The sequence below is a fragment of the Gadus macrocephalus genome, chromosome 9 (assembly GCF_031168955.1).
Source record: "Gadus macrocephalus chromosome 9, ASM3116895v1".
In the NCBI taxonomy this organism is placed as follows: Eukaryota; Metazoa; Chordata; class Actinopteri; order Gadiformes; family Gadidae; genus Gadus; species Gadus macrocephalus.
Genome location: NC_082390.1, coordinates 7434507 through 7452762, shown reverse-complemented (window position 1 = coordinate 7452762; position 18256 = coordinate 7434507). Strand labels below are relative to the sequence as shown.

Sequence of the window (18256 nt, the reverse complement as noted above, 5' to 3'; positions counted from 1 at the left end):
GACAACATTTCTATGAAGACCGAATTTGGCGTGTGTTCTCAGGAGGATTTATTTTGGGGGTGACGGATATTTAGCCTGCATACAATAATCAATAATACTGTGATCAGATAAACAATTATAAATATAAGATGTCACGACCTGATAAAGAAAATCCCACCATGCTTTTCTAAATGATAGAGCTAGATATATGTCTATAGACTATTTTTGCATGTAAAATTTGTCTTTAATATTCGTTTTGCAGCCGGAAATCAGGCACACAATTGAAACTGGATTGTATAACAAAAATGAAATGCATATGTTATATTAAACGCCTTAATTTCCCCTTGAGAATGAATAAAGTACCTATCCATCTCTCTCTCTCTTCTCTCTCTCTCTCTCTCTCTCTCTCTCTCTCTCTCTCTCTCTCTCTCTCTCTCTCTCTCTCTCTCTCTCTCTCTCTCTCTCTCTATGCATATATATATGTCTCACGCTCTCTCTCTCTATCTATCTATATATTGTACACAATACAGAGTTACGCCTATAGTAACATAGCTAGCTATTGCCGTACCAAAGTACACCCTGAAAGGTGAATTTCTGTACGATTTGCGAACATGCCAAGCACTGCATCGAATTGCCTTCCACAACAGGGGTCATTATAGCATGGGCCCTTAGCCTCAAATATGGTGGATGTACAAATGTTACATCCACCATGCTCTATTATGTAGGCTACTTGCTATGGGAAAGGTGCCATCTAGGACGTTGATGGTTAGGGTTATATCTTATGGATCCATTATATATACATAACATACATCATACATTATATAATTGTACCGCTCTCTGTCTAACTCTCAGCCCCCCAAACCAGTTTGAAGACTGGATAGAAGAGATTACCTTACTTCGGGAGAATATAATGGACTGGACATTTTCATCTCCAGCCCCTTAAACAGGCGGTCAAATCCGCCTGACGCACACGTTCTAGAGGACCTGGCTTTGGAACATACTACCGTCCTCTTCCCCCACTGCCAGCTCCTCCCCCCATCCTCACCCATCTCGTCCCCCATCCTCACCCATCCCCTCCCCACGCCTTAAATCACCCAAACTGTTAATTATTACCAGCGGAGAGAGAGGGAGGGAGAGAGAGAGAGAGAGAGAGGGGGAGAGAGAGAGAGAGAGAGAGAGAGAGAGAGAGAGAGAGAGAGAGAGAGAGAGAGAGAGAGAGAGAGAGAGAGAGAGAGAGAGAGAGAGAGGCCATGTGTGACTGCAAATGAAATGGAAAGAGCCCCAACACCACCCCCCACACACACATACACAGTTACACACACACACACACACACACACACACACACACACACACACACACACACACACACACACACACACACACAGACACACACACACACACACACACACACACACACAGACACACAGACACACACACACACACACACACACACACACCACACACACACACACACACACACACACACACCCTCGCGCGGGTACCCAACAGACGTGGGCCATGATGCAACGCACCTCGTGTGTGCCAGCCCAGCCATCTTGGCTGCCACGGCAACCCTCTCCCAAGATGGCTTCTCCCGTTGGTCCGCAGGGAACCGGGGGCCAGCTCGGGCCGGGGGAGGTGGGGGGTGGGTGTCTTTGTCCGTCTGTTGGCACCGTGGACCGCGTGGCCCGGTGGCGGCACAGATGCTGCGCTGCCGTGACGCCGTGACGCCGTGACGCCGTGATGCTGAGATGCTGTGATGCTGCGAGGCGGTTGAGGGCTGAAAAAGGGCGGGAAGGATTTCGTCCTCCGATGCCTCTTCTTCTTCTTCTTCTTCTTCTTCTTCTTCTTCTTCTTCTTCTTCTTCCTCACTACCGTTTTCGTTCTTCCCTCGCTCTGAGGGGTCTGCTGTGGCCATGGGAGGCTGAAGGCCTGGAGGAGCTGGAGGAGGAGACGGAGCGATGAACGCTGGAGGGTGAAGACACGTTTTGTGTGTGTGTGTGTGTGTGTGTGTGTGTGTGTGTGTGTGTGTGTGTGTGTGTGTGTGTGTGTGTGTGTGTGTGTGTGTGTGTGTGTGTGTGTGTGTGTGCATGCATGCGTGTGTGTGTGTGTGTGGGGGGGAGTGTGTAGGGAAGGCACGCAACATCTAGACAAATCGAAACAATAAAAACACACAACCTCTTCATAAAGTACAAGAGAGGTGGGCATCCATTTGCTTGTCCTGTTTAGGTACTTTAACAAGACACATGCGTTGCATTGCACCATCCCGGGGTAAAGACCACCCAACAACCCGCTAGCTCTGTTCATATATATTCAGTGTCTTCCTCTGAATTAAAGCAATTAGCCTCCGTACGCAGAGGCTGCAGAAGCTAGTTAACTGGGTGAATGGAAACTCATCTCTTTACTTTAGCCCTCCTCACTCTCCCCAATCAGGACCGCATTCTCTGGCCCCCAGGAGAACCAAGGCCGCTGAGTGCCCTGTTGTAGGGTTCAGACCCTGTCTCTGGGCTCTGCCCCTGAGTCCCACCATTGAAACGAGACACAATGCATCGGGAGAACGCCTCGCACAACCAGCGACGACTATAAATGAAGGCGCCGAGTGTTTTTCTTAACCCTGAGTGTCTGAGCTCCTTCAGCAACCACTCAGCAGTTTGTGTTCCACTTCTCCTCGTATTATCTACCTTAAAAAACGGATATTTAAGTCAACCATCTTTGACAAAAAACGTGGGCTAATTGGTTGCTTTTTTTTTAAAGATAATATTTGTGTGTGTTAATTTGTTAACAAATGATTTCACAATACTAAAATAGAGAAGCGAGGTGATAAAATGAATGCTCTCCCTCGTTGACAAGCAGTCCGCGCGCTCTTTTTCCTCCCAGCGGGGCGCCTGTTTAATATTCAGCACCACGTGCTCCCCGCGTGGGCCGCCGTCCTCAACGGGTACCGCCAAAATAAGGGCCCGTAGCTTCTCTGGTATTAGCCTGTATCACGACGGACAGGCTGTCACTTCTGCATACGTTTAAAACCAGAAAACCAGTCGACATTAACAGACGCTACAAAAAAGGGCTCAACTATCCCCACTTACATTCCCTGTAACAACCACGATTATGTCAACACAATTATTAAGTTGTAATCTTTTGCAAAGGCATGGAATTAATCAGCCAGACCTTCAATTAACTATTGCTAACAATTAAGTATTGTTAATTGAAGGCTTCGATCGACTTCATTTGAGTCAGAATAACAAGGAGTAGGGTTATAACTGCAGGCCTGTAGTGTGGTCTATGCTGCTTACCTTTTGGAGACAGCATCAATCCTCTTGCAGTCTGTAGACGTCAGTAATGGAAGTCATTTCTACTTTCGGTTATCTAGCTTTATGACAGGGATTTAAAACTCATACAGCTAGATAACCAAAGACAGAAACAGACCTCCTGTCGTGCGAGGGACGTGACACGTTTCCACCTCGCTGTTCTGCGTCATCTGCGAAAAAAGTTTTAAAAAAACATATTCGTATATTATTATTATTATTATTATTATTATTATTATTATTATTATTACTATTATTATTATTATTATTATTATTATTATTACTATTATCATTATTATTATTATTATTATTATTATTATTATTATTATTATTATTATTATTATTATTATTATGTAGCATGTGTCCTGTTCTTACTGAGAGAAATGTATTTGACATTGTCCTACTGGCTCATAAGCAGTATAGGACACAGCCTGCTAAAATGGCTTACAGGCATAGCAGTGTGTGCCTCGTGTATTTTAAATACCCTGAAGCCTCAATATGCAAATAATTCAGTCTGTTCTTAATAAATACACATTGGCCTTTGCAGCATAATATGTATCTTTACTATCTTTGCATTTCAGGACCCAAGTGGCCGTCAAGGCCTCTCTCACATCCACACGACATACTGCTGCCATACATGTTCTTAAATAATTAATTAGGTTACATCACATTAATATAAATCAGAAAAATAATACATTTATAAGTAGGCCAAAAATAAACAAGCATGAGCTAATTTTACTCAACCTATACGGTGGAAAAATATAATGTTGTATCGTACGACTGCATGGTCCACGTGAGTCCTTATTCCCCTAAACGCATTACAATATCCTGTATTCATGATATGGCAACATGCAATGCCGATGGCTAAAATAAGATAAATATTAATAACAATAAAAATCCCTGACACACAGCCTGCAAGGCGTAAAGTGACCCCATAGCGTGACATATGCACTATAGCCTCTATTACTGATTCATTCAAATTACAATTCACTCACTGAAATACACAGAAACGGCAAAGTCCTATATCAACAACGGAGCATAACCCGTGTTTATTAACCATAAACCAAAGAAAAACGCGTTATGCTTTAGAAGAATGCACGCAACTTAAAGCCTCTACGGTTGAGTGGTCTCAGAGGGCTGTCAGAAGGACCCTGCCCGCTGATGAAGGCGCTCTGCTGGGCCTGCAGGAGACACCGTTCAGAGTCCCCCTACTCTGGAGACACTGAATGTGGACCGAATTGGGTTCGGCAAAGGCCAATTATAATTCACTATTTAAGTTTCCTTATAAGCAGGCTACCCCCCTCTCCCAGGGCAACACATAACGACTACTTTTAATGAGAGTTGCAAATGGCCTATTTCTAGAACTAGGTCTGATCCACGGCACATTCCCACCCATGGGCTGTTTCCAAACCTAATTCCTGCTCATCTAAATAGGTCGTAAGGCTGCACCCCGTGCATAATTCATGTTATAGCATGCAAAACACTTCAGACTACAGTGAAACCAAACCGAACGTGCAAGAGATCCCCGGATATCTATTCATACACATATTACACGCACGCCTTTCCTCATCCAAAAACCCATGCAGGCTGTGAACTCCTGAATTGTATACCTGGTGGTAGTGACAGCCATATGGCCTGCATCTCCGTCATGAGACGCATGGGTTGCACACACATACACATGAAATACAGCATGTTTTCCCAATTCCTGATCCAAAAGAAATGCTTCGGAGAGATGCTGAAGGCATGTATGACCGTACCTGATTTCGATCCTGCCGCGCAGAAACGACAGACACTTATTGCATCCTTAGGTGCGGGCAGCTCCTCTTCCATGATGGGGTCCCTCTCTGTGTTCAGCTCCTCACTCGGATAAGTCCTGCTCGCGAGTCATCTCTTCCCCTCGGCTCTCTCTCTCCTCCTCGCCGCGCGCAGGCTGGTGACACCTCGCCTGCAGTGACGTCAAGCGAGTAGCAGGTCACCGTGGGACCAATGGCAGGGGTCTGAGGCGAGGGGCTCGTGTGTCTGTGTTTGTGTGTGTGTGTGTGTGTGTGTGTGTGTGTGTGTGTGTGTGTGTGTGTGTGTGTGTGTGTGTGTGTGTGTGTGTGTGTGTGTGTGTGTGTGTGTGTGTGTGTGTGTGTGTGCACCATCCTCCTCCTTAATGGGACCATGCATGGGCTCCCAGAGTGAGCGTGGATCAACATATGTGCTGCACATCCATTGTTCAACCGTCGTTCAGACGCAAACCCTTGGAAATTAGACTGATTAAAAGTTATTCTCAGGATGATTACAGGCCACCGCTCGAGGGGTATAGAGAGTGACAGGGAGGGGGCTGTGACGGATATTAAGTATGATTTATATCTAAGGTGATTAAGAACCTATGGATAATATATATTCGATCACAGATTATCTTAATGCTTATCTTATCTTAGTACAGAATCATAGGCTGCAAAAATGGCTAATTACAAATAGGCTTATTTTAACAAGAAAATGCATTAGCAAATATAGATGAATGAAGATTGAAAAACAGAATCCTTTCTTTCAATAAATTCTATCCGTCTATCCGTCTATCTGCAGGGGTCATTGTGATTTTTTTTAACGAGTTATTTAACCAAGTAAATCCCAATCCTTAAAATAAGAATACTAATTTTCGGCAAAAAAAATGACCAGACGAATTAAGGAAAAATAACAACCCTTTCTTTAATAGTAAAAGGAATAGTTCCGAACTACAGTCAGCTCACTGTAATTGCAATATGTAGTTTGTTTTCAGAATTTATAAATGTGTTAAGGAGGAGGGCCAGTTATTTATATAAGCTGCAAACATGAACATCTTTATCCATACCTTATCCATGTAACTTATCCGTAGCATTCAAGGCAGAGCATAATTAGGCAAAAAAAATAGGCGTTACAATTTTGAGAAGTTTAATCTGTGCTGTCTCCGTATGTTCGTTCATTCTACAGATCTATATAACAAACAAGTTATCTTCTGGGAGGGGGGGGATTGAGGGATGTAAATAGGCTAAATTAATCGACCTATAATAATTTTCCTTAAAGACTATTCTCGCTATCATTATAAACATCAAACAAATTAAAACAGTACACACACACAGACACACACACAGTAAGTCCAAATAACTCCCTTGGCCGAGGCCATGCAGAAACACGGCCGTGTGACACTGACCCCTAGGAACCAAACGCTCACACAATCAACGGACCAGACGCTCGTTGATGGCGCCCTCTACTGGAGGTAAGAGGGAACATAGACAACGGGCCAGCCGCTCGTTGATTGCGCCCTCTACCGAAGGAAAGAGGAAACAGCAGACGACGGGTCAGCCGCTCGTTGATGGCGCCCTCTACTGGAGGAGAGAAGGAACAGCGGAAAGGCCTCCTTCAGTTGGTAAACATAAAGAATACTGTAATAATAATAATTATAATAATAATAATAATAATTAAGTAGCAATCATAGGATCTAATGTCCAGCCAGTGCATGGTCCACATATTTGACGTGGTATACAGTTATAATGCAAGTTATGGCAGTAATTTGTTCAGAGCTGCAGTAAACGTAATTGAAATGTGTATATATTATATATATATATACATATATTTACATAGAAAGTGAGAGAGAGCGGGAGAGAGAGAAAGAGAGGGGGAGAGAGAGAGAGAGAGAGAGAGAGAGAGAGAGAGAGAGAGAGAGAGAGAGAGAGAGAGAGAGAGAGAGAGAGAGAGAGAGAGAGAGAGAGAGAGAGAGATAGGATGAGAGGGAGAGTAATGCCCCCTTTCATTTCCCATGCAAGTGACCGTTAGCAATAGCCATTTATTATTAAGTGGGCTTGTCATGAAGAATATTCGATATATTTCTTACACAGGCCTCAAAGTTCCCAGGTCAGCAGTCAAGAAATAACTGCATGTCATGGCAATCTCTTAATTACAAGAAGGCAGGCTTATGAAGGAGTTTTCCTTTATAAACTGATATAGGATATGGAGGAAAAGAAGCGACCGCGGCAGGACTCGAACCTGCAATCTTCTGATTCGAAGTCAGACGCCTTATCCATTAGGCCACGCGGCCGTTGAGATTAGTACAATATAGATAATCTAAATAAAATCAAGATCAATACGTTCGGTTTTACTAGTGAAATTGTTTAACAGACTTTAGAAACCAGTGGACATGTATTTCTTAATAAGGTTTTAATTAGGTCGTCAAAGGGAAGTGAATCCTCCACGCCGCTCGGGGCGCTCCGCTGCGCACGCCTACTACGTCACTTCCGCCACCACACGCCCGGTTTGTATGAAGCCTTCACAACAACAACGCCACGCTTCTGTTATCTTTACGTTATCATCTCACGAATATAATTGTTTCATTAATAGTGTGTGGTGACATTAAATAGGTAATTTAAATGAGCAAAATGCCAGTCTTTCGTAGTGTGTTTTATGTATGTGCTCACAAGTTCACAACAACACCACGTTTCTATGATCTTGACTTTATTCAAACAACAATATAATAGTTTCGTTATAGCTATGTTGTTATATTACATACGAAATGGGCCACATTCCTGTCTATCATAAGGTGCATTTTGCATGTGCATATGTGCATGTGCCTTATCTTCCCAGCTAATGTTTTGGTTTTTATTTGTGTTTTCCTCAGGATACCCAGCACAACAAGAGCCGATGCTGCGCACGGCTCTCTGCTCCCCGCGAAGCTCTCTCAAGTCAGTCCGGCGGCGGACGGCATGGCTTCGTTCCCTCCACTCCTCCCGGGCTCCTCGGGTCCAAGGTCAGCAGGTCCCAGACGCCCGCGTGAACCCCCTGAACATCCAGATGCTGTCTAAGAACCTCCATGAGCAAATCTTCCGAGGCCTGGGGCCGGAGTACGAGGAGGAGCACGTTGAGAAGAGCATACGGCACCTCCAGAGGCACGAGCTGTGGGGCAAGGAGACCTCCTCTCTGGGCGAGGTGGAGCTGGCGCTGCCCGCCATGTACGGCCAGGACATCGACCAGCACTTCCGGGTCCTGGCCCAGAAACAGAGCCTCCCCTACCTGGAGGCGGCCAGCCTGCTGAGCCGGGGCCCGCTCCCCGCCATGCCCCAGGAGTGGGCCTGGGAGCCAGGCTGGACCCGCTACGGTGCGGACGGGGGCGTGCAGCGAGTGGACTTCCCCGACGAGCTGGCGCTGGTGTTTGACGTGGAAGTGTGCATGACGGAGGGTCAGTGCCCCACGCTGGCGGTGGCTGCCTCTCCCACGGCCTGGTGAGCACTGGGACTAACGAGCATAGGACAGTGACGTAGTGCGTAATGTACACGATATGAGTAGTAGTGATGTAAGGGATACATAGGTAGACAGTTTAGGGTGTGTGTGTGTGTGTGTGTGTGTGTGTGTGTGTGTGTGTGTGTGTGTGTGTGTGTGTGTGTGTGTGTGTGTGTGTGTGTGTGTGTGTGTGTGTGTGTGTGTGTGTGTGTGTTCAGCCCTGAATGCCTATAAGCTAAGCCACAGAGCCACTGAATACATGAAGTACACTGAGTGCATAATGTCACCCTGGATGCTGCCACTGCCAGGTACTCCTGGTGCAGTAAGCGGCTGATCGAGGAGCGGTACTCCTGGTCCAGCCAGCTGATCCTGTCCGACCTCATCCCTCTGGAGACCAGCGCCAACTCGGTGCGACCGCACGGCGGTCAGTGGAAGGAGAGGCTGGTGGTGGGTCACAACGTCAGCTTCGACCGCGCCTACATCAAGGAGCAGTACCTGCTGAAGGTGAGCCTCCACACAGCTCTCTGCATCATGCTCTTAAAGTCATTTATAAAAAATGGAATTCAGTCAGATCCATGACATCAAGGAGCAGCGAGGAGCAGACTGCAGGTATTGGTTTCTTCATCTCAAACCTTCAGCTGGGAGTCATACAGCTGAAAGGTGTCTCTGAATGTGTGTCAGTGAAAGAGTCATGAACTGTGCCTCATATACATTATATGTATATACACACACATGTATATGTGTGTTTATATATATATATATACAAACATATATATATATATATATATATATATATATATGTTTGTATATTTATGCATACATACATACATAAATACTTGCATACACATACACTGTTTCTTTTGAACACTTACATTTTGTCATTTAGCAGACACTTTTATCCACTTACCCGTGAGGCTCAGAATTGTCATGCAATCAAAACTGGCCAAGCTACAAGATGCGTACTAGTCTGCAGAACAACCTTGTCTAAACCAACAACAGCAACTGGAGAGATCGCAGACTAGACCAGGTGTGTCCTCCTCTCCGTGTCTCTGCAGGGTTCCCAGATGCGGTTCCTGGACACCATGAGTCTGCACATGGCCGTCTCGGGTCTGACGGGCTTCCAGCGCACGCTGTGGATGGCCAACAAGCTGGGCAAGAAGCGCGGCCTGCAGGAGGTGAAGGACCACATGAAGAAAGTGGGATGGAAGAAGAAAGAGCCAGGGGTGAGTGTCTCTTACACGTTGGTTTTCAGGGTTAGGGTCAGGGTTAGACTCAGGGGTGATTTTAGTACATCCTCAAGGTTTTTAGCAAATACAAATAGTGAACCAAAAGATCATATGGCAGGTTATTTGTCTCTACATGTATATTTATGTGTGTGTGTGTGTGTGTGTGTGTGTGTGTGTGTGTGTGTGTGTGTGTGTGTGTGTGTGTGTGTGTGTGTACTGTGTACACAGATCGGGTCATGGGACTGGGTGAAAATCAGCAGCCTCAACAACCTGGCGGATGTCCACGCACTGTACGTGGGCGGGCCTCCCCTGCAGAAGGAGGCAAGGGAGACGTTTGTAAAGGGCAGCATTGCCGACGTCAGGAACAACTTCCAGGTGATACGCCCCCTAGTTGACGTTCTGCCTCACTACATTTCTTTAATCACACTTGAATGAGTCGATAAGGACATTCTAGCCTGTGTTTTTTTTTTTTTAATCTAACCTTAAATATTATAAGAGCTCTATTATGTCTATACTCTGTTTAATTGTATGTATTTATTCATACAGGTTAATGATTGAGACTGCTGTTAAGTTATTACCTTCATGATCCGAGATTGAAATAGTTATTCGTTGATATAATTATCAGCAACTATCTTTCCTTCAGTTCAGCCTTTCAAACTGTTGATTTTTAAACTGGTTTGGTGCCACCTACAGGAGCTGATGCAGTACTGCGCGATGGATGTCCAAGCCACTCACGAGGTGTTCACTGAGCAGCTGCCCCTCTTCATGGAGAGGTGATGACCGTTAATGCGTGTGGATTTTATCACCTGTGACCATACCTATCTTCCTTCATCACATTCTATGAAGCTTATGTTATGTTAGTTAGTCAGAAACTGTGACATTTTAATCAATGTCATACTCGAAATACCCCAAAAACAACTGCATGATTTTTTTATTAGGAAACTAAGAATTGTAATGAACAAAATGCACAAATCTAAAAGGTAAAATGTGCGACGGTTAACCAGCTCCAGACATCGATTCAACGCGCTGATCCAATCGTCTGGTTCCAGGTGCCCTCACCCCGTGACGTTTGCGGGGATGCTGGAGATGGGCGGGAGCTACCTGCCTGTCAATCAGAACTGGGGGCGGTACCTGGAGGACTCCCAGGAGACCTACGAGGAGCTCCAGCGGGAGATGAAGACCTCCCTGATGAACCTGGCCGACGACGCCTGTCAGCTGCTGCACGGCGACCGGTAGGCACGGCGACCGGTAGGCCCGGCGACCGGTAGGCACGCCGACCGGGGGCTAGGAAGCACCAGAAAAGGAGCTAGGAGGCACCAGACTAGGAGCTAGAAGCTAGGAAACGACAAACCAGGAGCTAGGAAACACCAGACCAGGAGCTAGGAAGCACAACAGTAGGAGCTAGGAGGCACCACATCCATTGAACACATTGTGTGATGACGTCATAGCGGTCTGCCCCCCCCCAGGTATAAGGAGGACCCCTGGCTCTGGGACCTGGAGTGGGACGTTCAGGAGTTCAAGCTGAAGAAGGTTCCAGTCCGCAAGAAGAAGGTCCCACCCCCCAACGGAGGGGTGGTCACGCCCACGTCCACTCCTCTACCGGAGCACCAGGAAGGTGGGACACGCCACGCCCATACATGGCCGCAAGGCCTCTTCCTTTGCCGGGTCCTATCAGATGTATCTGTGGAATGATGCACTCACACTGTGTGTGTGTGTGTGTGTGTGTGTGTGTGTGTGTGTAGGAGGTACATGTTCAATGTACATCCATCTGGTAGGAGATTAACGTAAAAAGATAATTTATCACCTTCTTTAGCAGACGCCTTTATCATAAAAAAGGAATTACAAGGGAGACTGAGAACAAGGAAAGCATCTCATCAAAAATGTGAATATTTATTTAGATAATATTAGTAGTAGTGTGAACAGTTACAGAGCAGATATGTCCTACATCAATACATCCTTCGTTTGGAGGCCTTCAGTCCCAAAGCAACGGGTTCTACGCTGCTCTGAGTGACACTGGATCCAAGTTAGAATCCATTGCTAAAGTGTGGTGTCCCCCCCCCCCCCCCCCCCCCCCCAGACCCGGGCCCCCCCTCTGAAGAGGACCTAGCCAGGCCCTGTCCCAGCAGGCTGGCTGTGGAGAGGGTCAATGCCGCCACGGTGGGCCGAATGCCCAAGAGACGACAGCACCTGCCTGGACACCCAGGGTGAGACACTCCTCCCAACACCCCCACTACCTCCAACCGGGAATGTCTGCAGTGCATGATCATTTCATGGGTGAATTGAGCTACCGGTCTGGTCCACGCCCCCCATGGTGACGTCGCTGACCCCCGGTCCGCCGTGCCCCCCAGGTGGTACCGCAAGCTGTGTGAGAAGATGTCTTCTGGGCCGGGCGGGGAGGACGTGGAGGGGGACGACGACTGGTGCCCCGGCCCCCGGCTGCTCAGCCTCCAGATGAGGGTCACCCCCAAGCTGATGGGCCTGACCTGGGACGGCTTCCCCCTGCACTACACGGACCGCCACGGCTGGGGCTACCTGGTGCCCGGCCGCAGGGACAACCTGGGGGCCCCCCTCGGGGCGGAGGAGGAGGAGGAGGAGGAGGAGGAGGAGGAGGAAGGACCACGCTGTCCCCACAGGTAGGGGGGAGGGGGGAGTGTGTGTGGGTATGTGTGGATGGGTCGGTCGTCTTTGTTCAAATTAAGTGTTTATTAATGTCAGATGGGAACTTCTGGTATCACATCACAGGTGTGTGTGTGTGTGTGTGTGTGTGTGTGTGTGTGTGTGTGTGTGTGTGTGTGTGTGTGTGTGTGTGTGTGTGTGTGTGTGTGTGTGTGTGTGTGTGTGTGTGTGTGTGTGTGTGTGTGTGTGTGTGAAAATTTAGTGTTAATTTGAAAGTGTCACAGCAGAAAGTGGAGGACAGCTGTAGTAATGAAAAAGAAAAACAAGAAAATGTCATATATAACACACACACACACACACACACACACACACACACACACACACACACACACACACACACACACACACACACACACACACACACACACACACACACACACACACAGGTGTCTGTATAACATTCATGTTTACATTCAAATGATATTTCTATTATAATGTGTGTAGATGTCCAAGCTAACGCGACTCTGCCCCCTGATTGGCTTGCTGCGGTGTCCGTCAGAGCGATCGAGGAGGTGTACCGAGAGTCCTGTCAGCAGAAAGGGAAGGAGCAGCCTCAGTACGCAGAGGCCGGCCCCTCTGATGACCTCATGCTGACGGACACCACCGTCTGGCAGAAGGTACAACAGCTCAGACAACATGGAAATAACATGAATATCATACTAATGAATGTATTGATATTAGCTAGGACTGATCTCAGAGGGGAAATTCGGGTGAATCTTTAGGTATTGATTTATATATTTTATATAGTATTTCGAAAGGGGTTCAGGGAACCCAAAGCCCACCTCATCCATGATCAGTTTGAAGCACCCATCGGGGTGATGAACACTCTGGCGGTCCCACTGGAGAATATACAGTGTGCGAAATAAATATAATGTATAACGAATAAAAATAAATATGTCCTTTATTTTGCCGCTGGAAGTTTCCTGTGTTTCGGGTGGATCTTTTCATACTAACATGGAGTCTCGATTCTGTATTAATTTTCTCTGCCGACACCGTTCCCTTCCCAGGAGGATGTGTGTGGTTGACGTTCCCTTGAATGTGTCCGAACTGTCTCCAGGTGGAAGAGCTGAGCCGTCGAGACAGGAGGACGGAGGAACAGGAGATGATGGAAACGAAAGACCAGGTGGGTCTCTGACTCCACGTCTGTATCGCTCAGACTACTCTGATGCAGCACTGAATAGGCTTACTATTAAAGTTTGTATTTATATATCTCCGGACGGTAGTAGCTCAGGAGGTAGAGCGGGTTGGCTGGGAATCGGAAGGTTGCTGGTTTGATCCCCGGATCCGCCTTGCTGAGTCTCGAGGTGTCCTTGAGCAAGGCACCTCACCCTAGATGCTCTGTGCAGAGAGGTGTGGCGTCCCATGTATGTATAAGCTATAGAAAGGATCAATGATGGTAACCCACCCACCATTACGAGGAGACGCGACTTCCTTTCCTTCTTCTTTTCATATTCATGTTTACATTCATATTATATTATACAACGGGGGACCGAAATCCAGCGATCTGATTGGTTCCCAACTGTTGTATAATGAGCGTATACATAACTGCTATGACGCCCGATCATTTTGTGAAAGTTTGCATATCACTCCGCGCCTGGAAGTAGAAACAGTTACAAAGTAAAACATATGTTGGATGATGGAGAGGGTGTAAATGTTGTTACTCCGGGAGTGAGCAAGGCGATGGAGAGACTAACGAAAGCTTAGGCACACGGCGAGTGAACTGCTCCATAGGATAAATTGCCGGCGAACCGCTCTATCGGAGCCTTCTCTCGGAGGGACGCTAAAGTGTGTTGCATAGCGACCGTCGATGCATAGCGGCAGCCAGGAGGGACTACTTTTTTGTATTCTTTAATAAAACGGCTATTTTGACTTTCTTGGTTTATTTTTAAATGTAGTGTGTCTATGACTTTTGTTTCGCCATAATAGTAACCGTTGTATAAAAGCAATAGATCACTTCAGTCAGTGGCATGTGCTCATTATACCACTGTGAAGGGGGTCGCCGGCCCTCCGCTGCGCGTCGGGGCCGGACAACGCCCCTTAACAGTGGTATAATGAGCACATACCACAGCCTGGCGTGATCTATTGCTTAATTATATTATTATATTTTAGTACTACACATATTTCATATTTAGGATGTTACATATGTGTCTTCATTATGTTTTATATTATATCCTGTTCAGTTGTTTGTCATATTCTTGTATCCTGTATCTCTGGACCAATACAAAATGCAGGTTCCTTGTATATATAAACTTACTAGGCAATAAAATGGTTGATTCTGATATTGCGTGAATTATGATATCAATCAAAATTCTACTTATATTACATTTGCTGCATGGTTTTTTCTGGCATTGCTTGTTTATTCCAAATTAGTCTAAAAAACTCACAAACAATTCCCCACATTGGTGTATTTACATTTCCTGTTGTTCAGCATAAACCTGCAGGTCCCAAAGACGTGAGTGGCTGCCACTATCACCATGGAAACGGGCCTCATGACAACGTCAACATACCGGGCTGTTGGTTTTTCAAGCTGCCCCACAAGGTTCAGAACCCCATTTTCCCACAATGCTTCAATTGCACCGGCGTCTTTGTAAAGAAGAACACGCATTTAAAGCAGTGTCTGTTTTGTGTTCAAGGATGGGAACGACAATAACGTGGGAAGTCCGTTTTCCAAGGACTTCCTGTCCAAGATGGAGGACGGCACGCTGCGGGCAGGAAGAGGCGGGACCAACGCCACGCGGGCCCTGGAGATCAACAAGATGATCTCCTTCTGGAGGAACGCTCATAAACGCATCAGGTAAAGACCTGGTGTACCTCAAACAAAGAACAAGTTGGCGTGTTCACATACGCTGTTCGGTTGATGAATGGTGAATGGACTTCTTTTTTTCACAGCGCTTTTCTAACCAGTGGCCACTCAACGCGCTTTACATCAAACAACATTCAACATTCACCCTAAGCCTTAAACACACACATGTACACACACTGACGGCACTGTAAACTGTGCAAGGCGACAGGGTGAGGCGTCTCAGGGACACCTCGACACTCAGGGGATCGAACTAGCAACCTTCCGGTTACCAGTCAACCCGCTCTGCCCCCTGAGCCACATGACCAAAGGCCTCCACACAGCAGAGCTCAAGCATAAGCCCAAACACTTTCACCCTACTCCCGTGTTAACCAGTAAGCACCTCCTCACCTGAAGGGGAGCAAAAGCGCACCCCAGAGTTCTGTCTTGTATGTCGGATGTGTAACCCGTTGCTTTCCCTCCGTAGCTCACAGAAAGTCGTCTTGCTGCGGAAGGGAGAACTTCCTCGCACCGTGAGCAGGTGGGGCCAAGATAATGTTTCCTTTCTTGCTTGTGTTCTCTGAATGCACATTAAGAGCCTGAATGCTTTCACACCAAAGCCCTATTTGCGCTGGACTTCTTTTCTCAAAAGTATGTGGCACAGATATGGATTCCATGTTTCCTAAAGTAATACTTCGAGCACTTTGTACCTGGTCCATCCATAAAGCATCGACGGCTTATCAGAACTGTGTCTCATTCCTCCCAAGACACAAAGACTTTAATGAAGAGGGGAAGTATGGAGCCATCCTACCACAGGTGGTTACCGCGGGAACGGTGACTCGCAGAGCGGTGGAACCCACCTGGCTCACGGCCAGCAACGCCCGGGTAAGGAGCAGGAAGTACAGGCAACACTGGCCTCCGTGATGGGACCTGTGGGGAGACCACTGATGAATTGGTCACCCCAAATAAATCTGGGCCTTGATAGGATTTGAAGTAATCGATCGAAGTCTAGACGGTGTGGACTTGGGTAAACGTGTCGGCTTAATAGCTCAGGAGGAAGAGCCGTTGTCTTGTAACCGAACGGTTGCTAGTTCGATCCCCAGCTCCTCCTAGCTAGAGTGTTGATCTGTCCCTGAGCAAGACACTTAACCCTAACTGCTCCTGACGAGCTGGCTGTCGCCTTGCATGGTTGACTCTGCCGTCAGTGTGTCAATGTGTGTATTAACCGATGTAAGTCGCTTGTTTGGATAAAAGCGTCTGCTAAATGCCCCAATTGAAAACACAGAAACACTATAGCACACACACTGTCTAAATTGATGGATTACCTTGCATTATCTTCAGACAGTTAGATGTAATGAAATGTTTTGGTTTATAATTCCTCCCCAGCACTTGTGTTAATCTGTGCTGCTTTCTGAACTCCTTCTGTCTCTTTCTCTCTGGCTCTTTCTCTCTCTCTCTCTCTCTCTCTGACTGTCTGTATGTCTGTCTGTGTGGGGTCTCTCTCGGCCCCCCAGCGGGACCGGGTGGGCAGTGAGCTGAAGGCCATGGTGCAGGCACCCCCTGGGTACCACCTGGTGGGGGCGGACGTGGACTCCCAGGAGCTGTGGATCGCTGCCATCCTGGGGGAGGCCCACTTCGCTGGCATGCACGGTACAGGACACGAGCTCAATGTGTGAACCCCCAAGTGTATCATCAGTCACATGCTATATATGAGCTTGTCTAAAAGCATTCAGGGTGTGTGTATACACATATACGTATACGTTGGCGTTGCTCGGACTGGGCGTCCGAAGCTAAAGCCCTGAATGTTTTATGAAGAAATGTCCCACAACATAATAAAAATAACCCTGATCCATTAATCTGTCAGATCATCCCTCGAAAATACTGAGGGTGAGAGTGAGTGAGAGTGAGTGAGGGAGAGAGAGAGGGTAAGAGAGTGAGCAGGAGAAAGAACGAGGGAGGGAGTGGGTGAGGCTAAGGGAGAGTGGGAGAGGATGAGAGTGAGGGAGGGAGAGCGAGGAAGAGAGTGAGAGGGTAAGAGAGTGAGGGAGAGAAAGAAAGAGGGAGAGCGGGTGAGGGTAAGAGTGAGAGAGAAAGAGAGAGAGAGCGAGAGAGAATATCATCGTCTACCTCTGGCCGTGTTCCCAGGCTGCACGGCGTTCGGCTGGATGACCCTGCAGGGGAGGAAGAGCCAGGGCACCGACCTGCACAGCCGCACGGCCGACACGGTGGGCATCAGCCGCGAGCACGCCAAGGTCTTCAACTACGGCCGCATCTACGGCGCCGGCCAGCCGTTCGCCGAGAGGCTGCTGATGCAGTTCAACCACCGCCTCAGCCAGGAGGACGCCTCGGCCAAGGCAAGGCAGATGTACTCGCTGACCAAGGGGATACGCAGGTAAGAGGCGCCGGGAGGAGACTTGATTCAGGGCGTGGTCCCAGAGTCCCAGGTTCAGAACGGACGGCCTGGTCAAGACACAACGTTCAATGGCTTTGTTCGGAACCGTACGGTTCTGAGTTGAAATGATGCAAGTGAACATGATTCCTAGTGTTTGTGTGTGTGGCGTTCCTCTGATGTGACCGACTAATTGTTTGGGCCAGGTATCATCTCTCGCAGGACGGGGAGTGGCTGGTGAATGAGATGGACATAGAGGTGGAGAGAGAGGAGGACGGGAGCGTGTCCCTGGAGGAGCTCAGACGCATCTCCAAGCTGGCCGCCCAGAGGTGAGAGCTCCTCTATCGCATCAATCTATCGTCTATAGACCCGACCGCTAACACCAAGAGCACACTAATGCTCACTACTCATGGAGGGCTTATAAGAATCCCAGCTCATCAACTCTGAGTCGGTGTGTGAGTCAGCCTTACACGCCATAGGGTTTGTCATAGAAAACCATCTCGGAGATCATTCTTGGAAACGGTTCGGAAAAGGGCAGGCAGGTGATTGGATGAGTCATCCGTCCATCACGTAGATCCCGTAGTGCCTCATTGGATGCCGATTGGTCCGAAACACTGTGGTTCGGCCACAAGCGTATACGGTAACCTTGAATCCTCGCAAGGTGGAGCC

General features: G+C 47.5%; 1 protein-coding gene, 1 long non-coding RNA gene and 1 other non-coding gene across 5 annotated transcripts in view; 1 reads left to right on the top strand and 2 right to left on the bottom strand.

Moving 5' to 3' along the window:
- Positions 1-1604: 1604 nt before the first annotated feature.
- On the bottom strand, positions 1605-5200 carry LOC132464266 (uncharacterized). Its single transcript, XR_009527217.1, has 4 exons — positions 5040-5200; positions 3271-3455; positions 1853-1921; positions 1605-1822 (listed from the first exon to the last, which is right to left on the bottom strand). It is a non-coding gene; the product is annotated as an uncharacterized LOC132464266 (long non-coding RNA).
- Positions 5201-7269: 2069 nt separating this feature from the next.
- Positions 7270-7342, bottom strand: trnar-ucg (transfer RNA arginine (anticodon UCG)). The gene has a single exon. It is a non-coding gene; the product is annotated as a tRNA-Arg (tRNA).
- A 156-nt stretch (positions 7343-7498) lies between these two features.
- polg (polymerase (DNA directed), gamma) overlaps positions 7499-18256 on the top strand; it is a 14247-nt gene continuing 3489 nt past the window's right edge. For 2 of the 3 annotated variants that reach the window (XR_009527215.1, XM_060060546.1), the window contains exons 1-19: positions 7545-7661; positions 7919-8519; positions 8826-9021; positions 9573-9740; positions 9972-10118; positions 10437-10516; positions 10793-10975; positions 11210-11358; positions 11821-11947; positions 12092-12376; positions 12919-13036; positions 13477-13542; positions 14848-14958; positions 15053-15213; positions 15686-15739; positions 15966-16083; positions 16713-16848; positions 17344-17590; positions 17794-17916. Coding sequence is in view for 2 of the 3 variants with exons in the window: in XM_060060546.1 (XP_059916529.1) it covers positions 7942-8519; positions 8826-9021; positions 9573-9740; positions 9972-10118; positions 10437-10516; positions 10793-10975; positions 11210-11358; positions 11821-11947; positions 12092-12376; positions 12919-13036; positions 13477-13542; positions 14848-14958; positions 15053-15213; positions 15686-15739; positions 15966-16083; positions 16713-16848; positions 17344-17590; positions 17794-17916 (3047 nt within the window). In the remaining variant the exon portion in view is untranslated. Of the gene's footprint in view, positions 7662-7918; positions 8520-8825; positions 9022-9572; positions 9741-9971; positions 10119-10436; positions 10517-10792; positions 10976-11209; positions 11359-11820; positions 11948-12091; positions 12377-12918; positions 13037-13476; positions 13543-14847; positions 14959-15052; positions 15214-15685; positions 15740-15965; positions 16084-16712; positions 16849-17343; positions 17591-17793; positions 17917-18256 lie in introns of all 3 variants that reach the window. The other variant, XM_060060547.1, reaches the window with a different exon arrangement.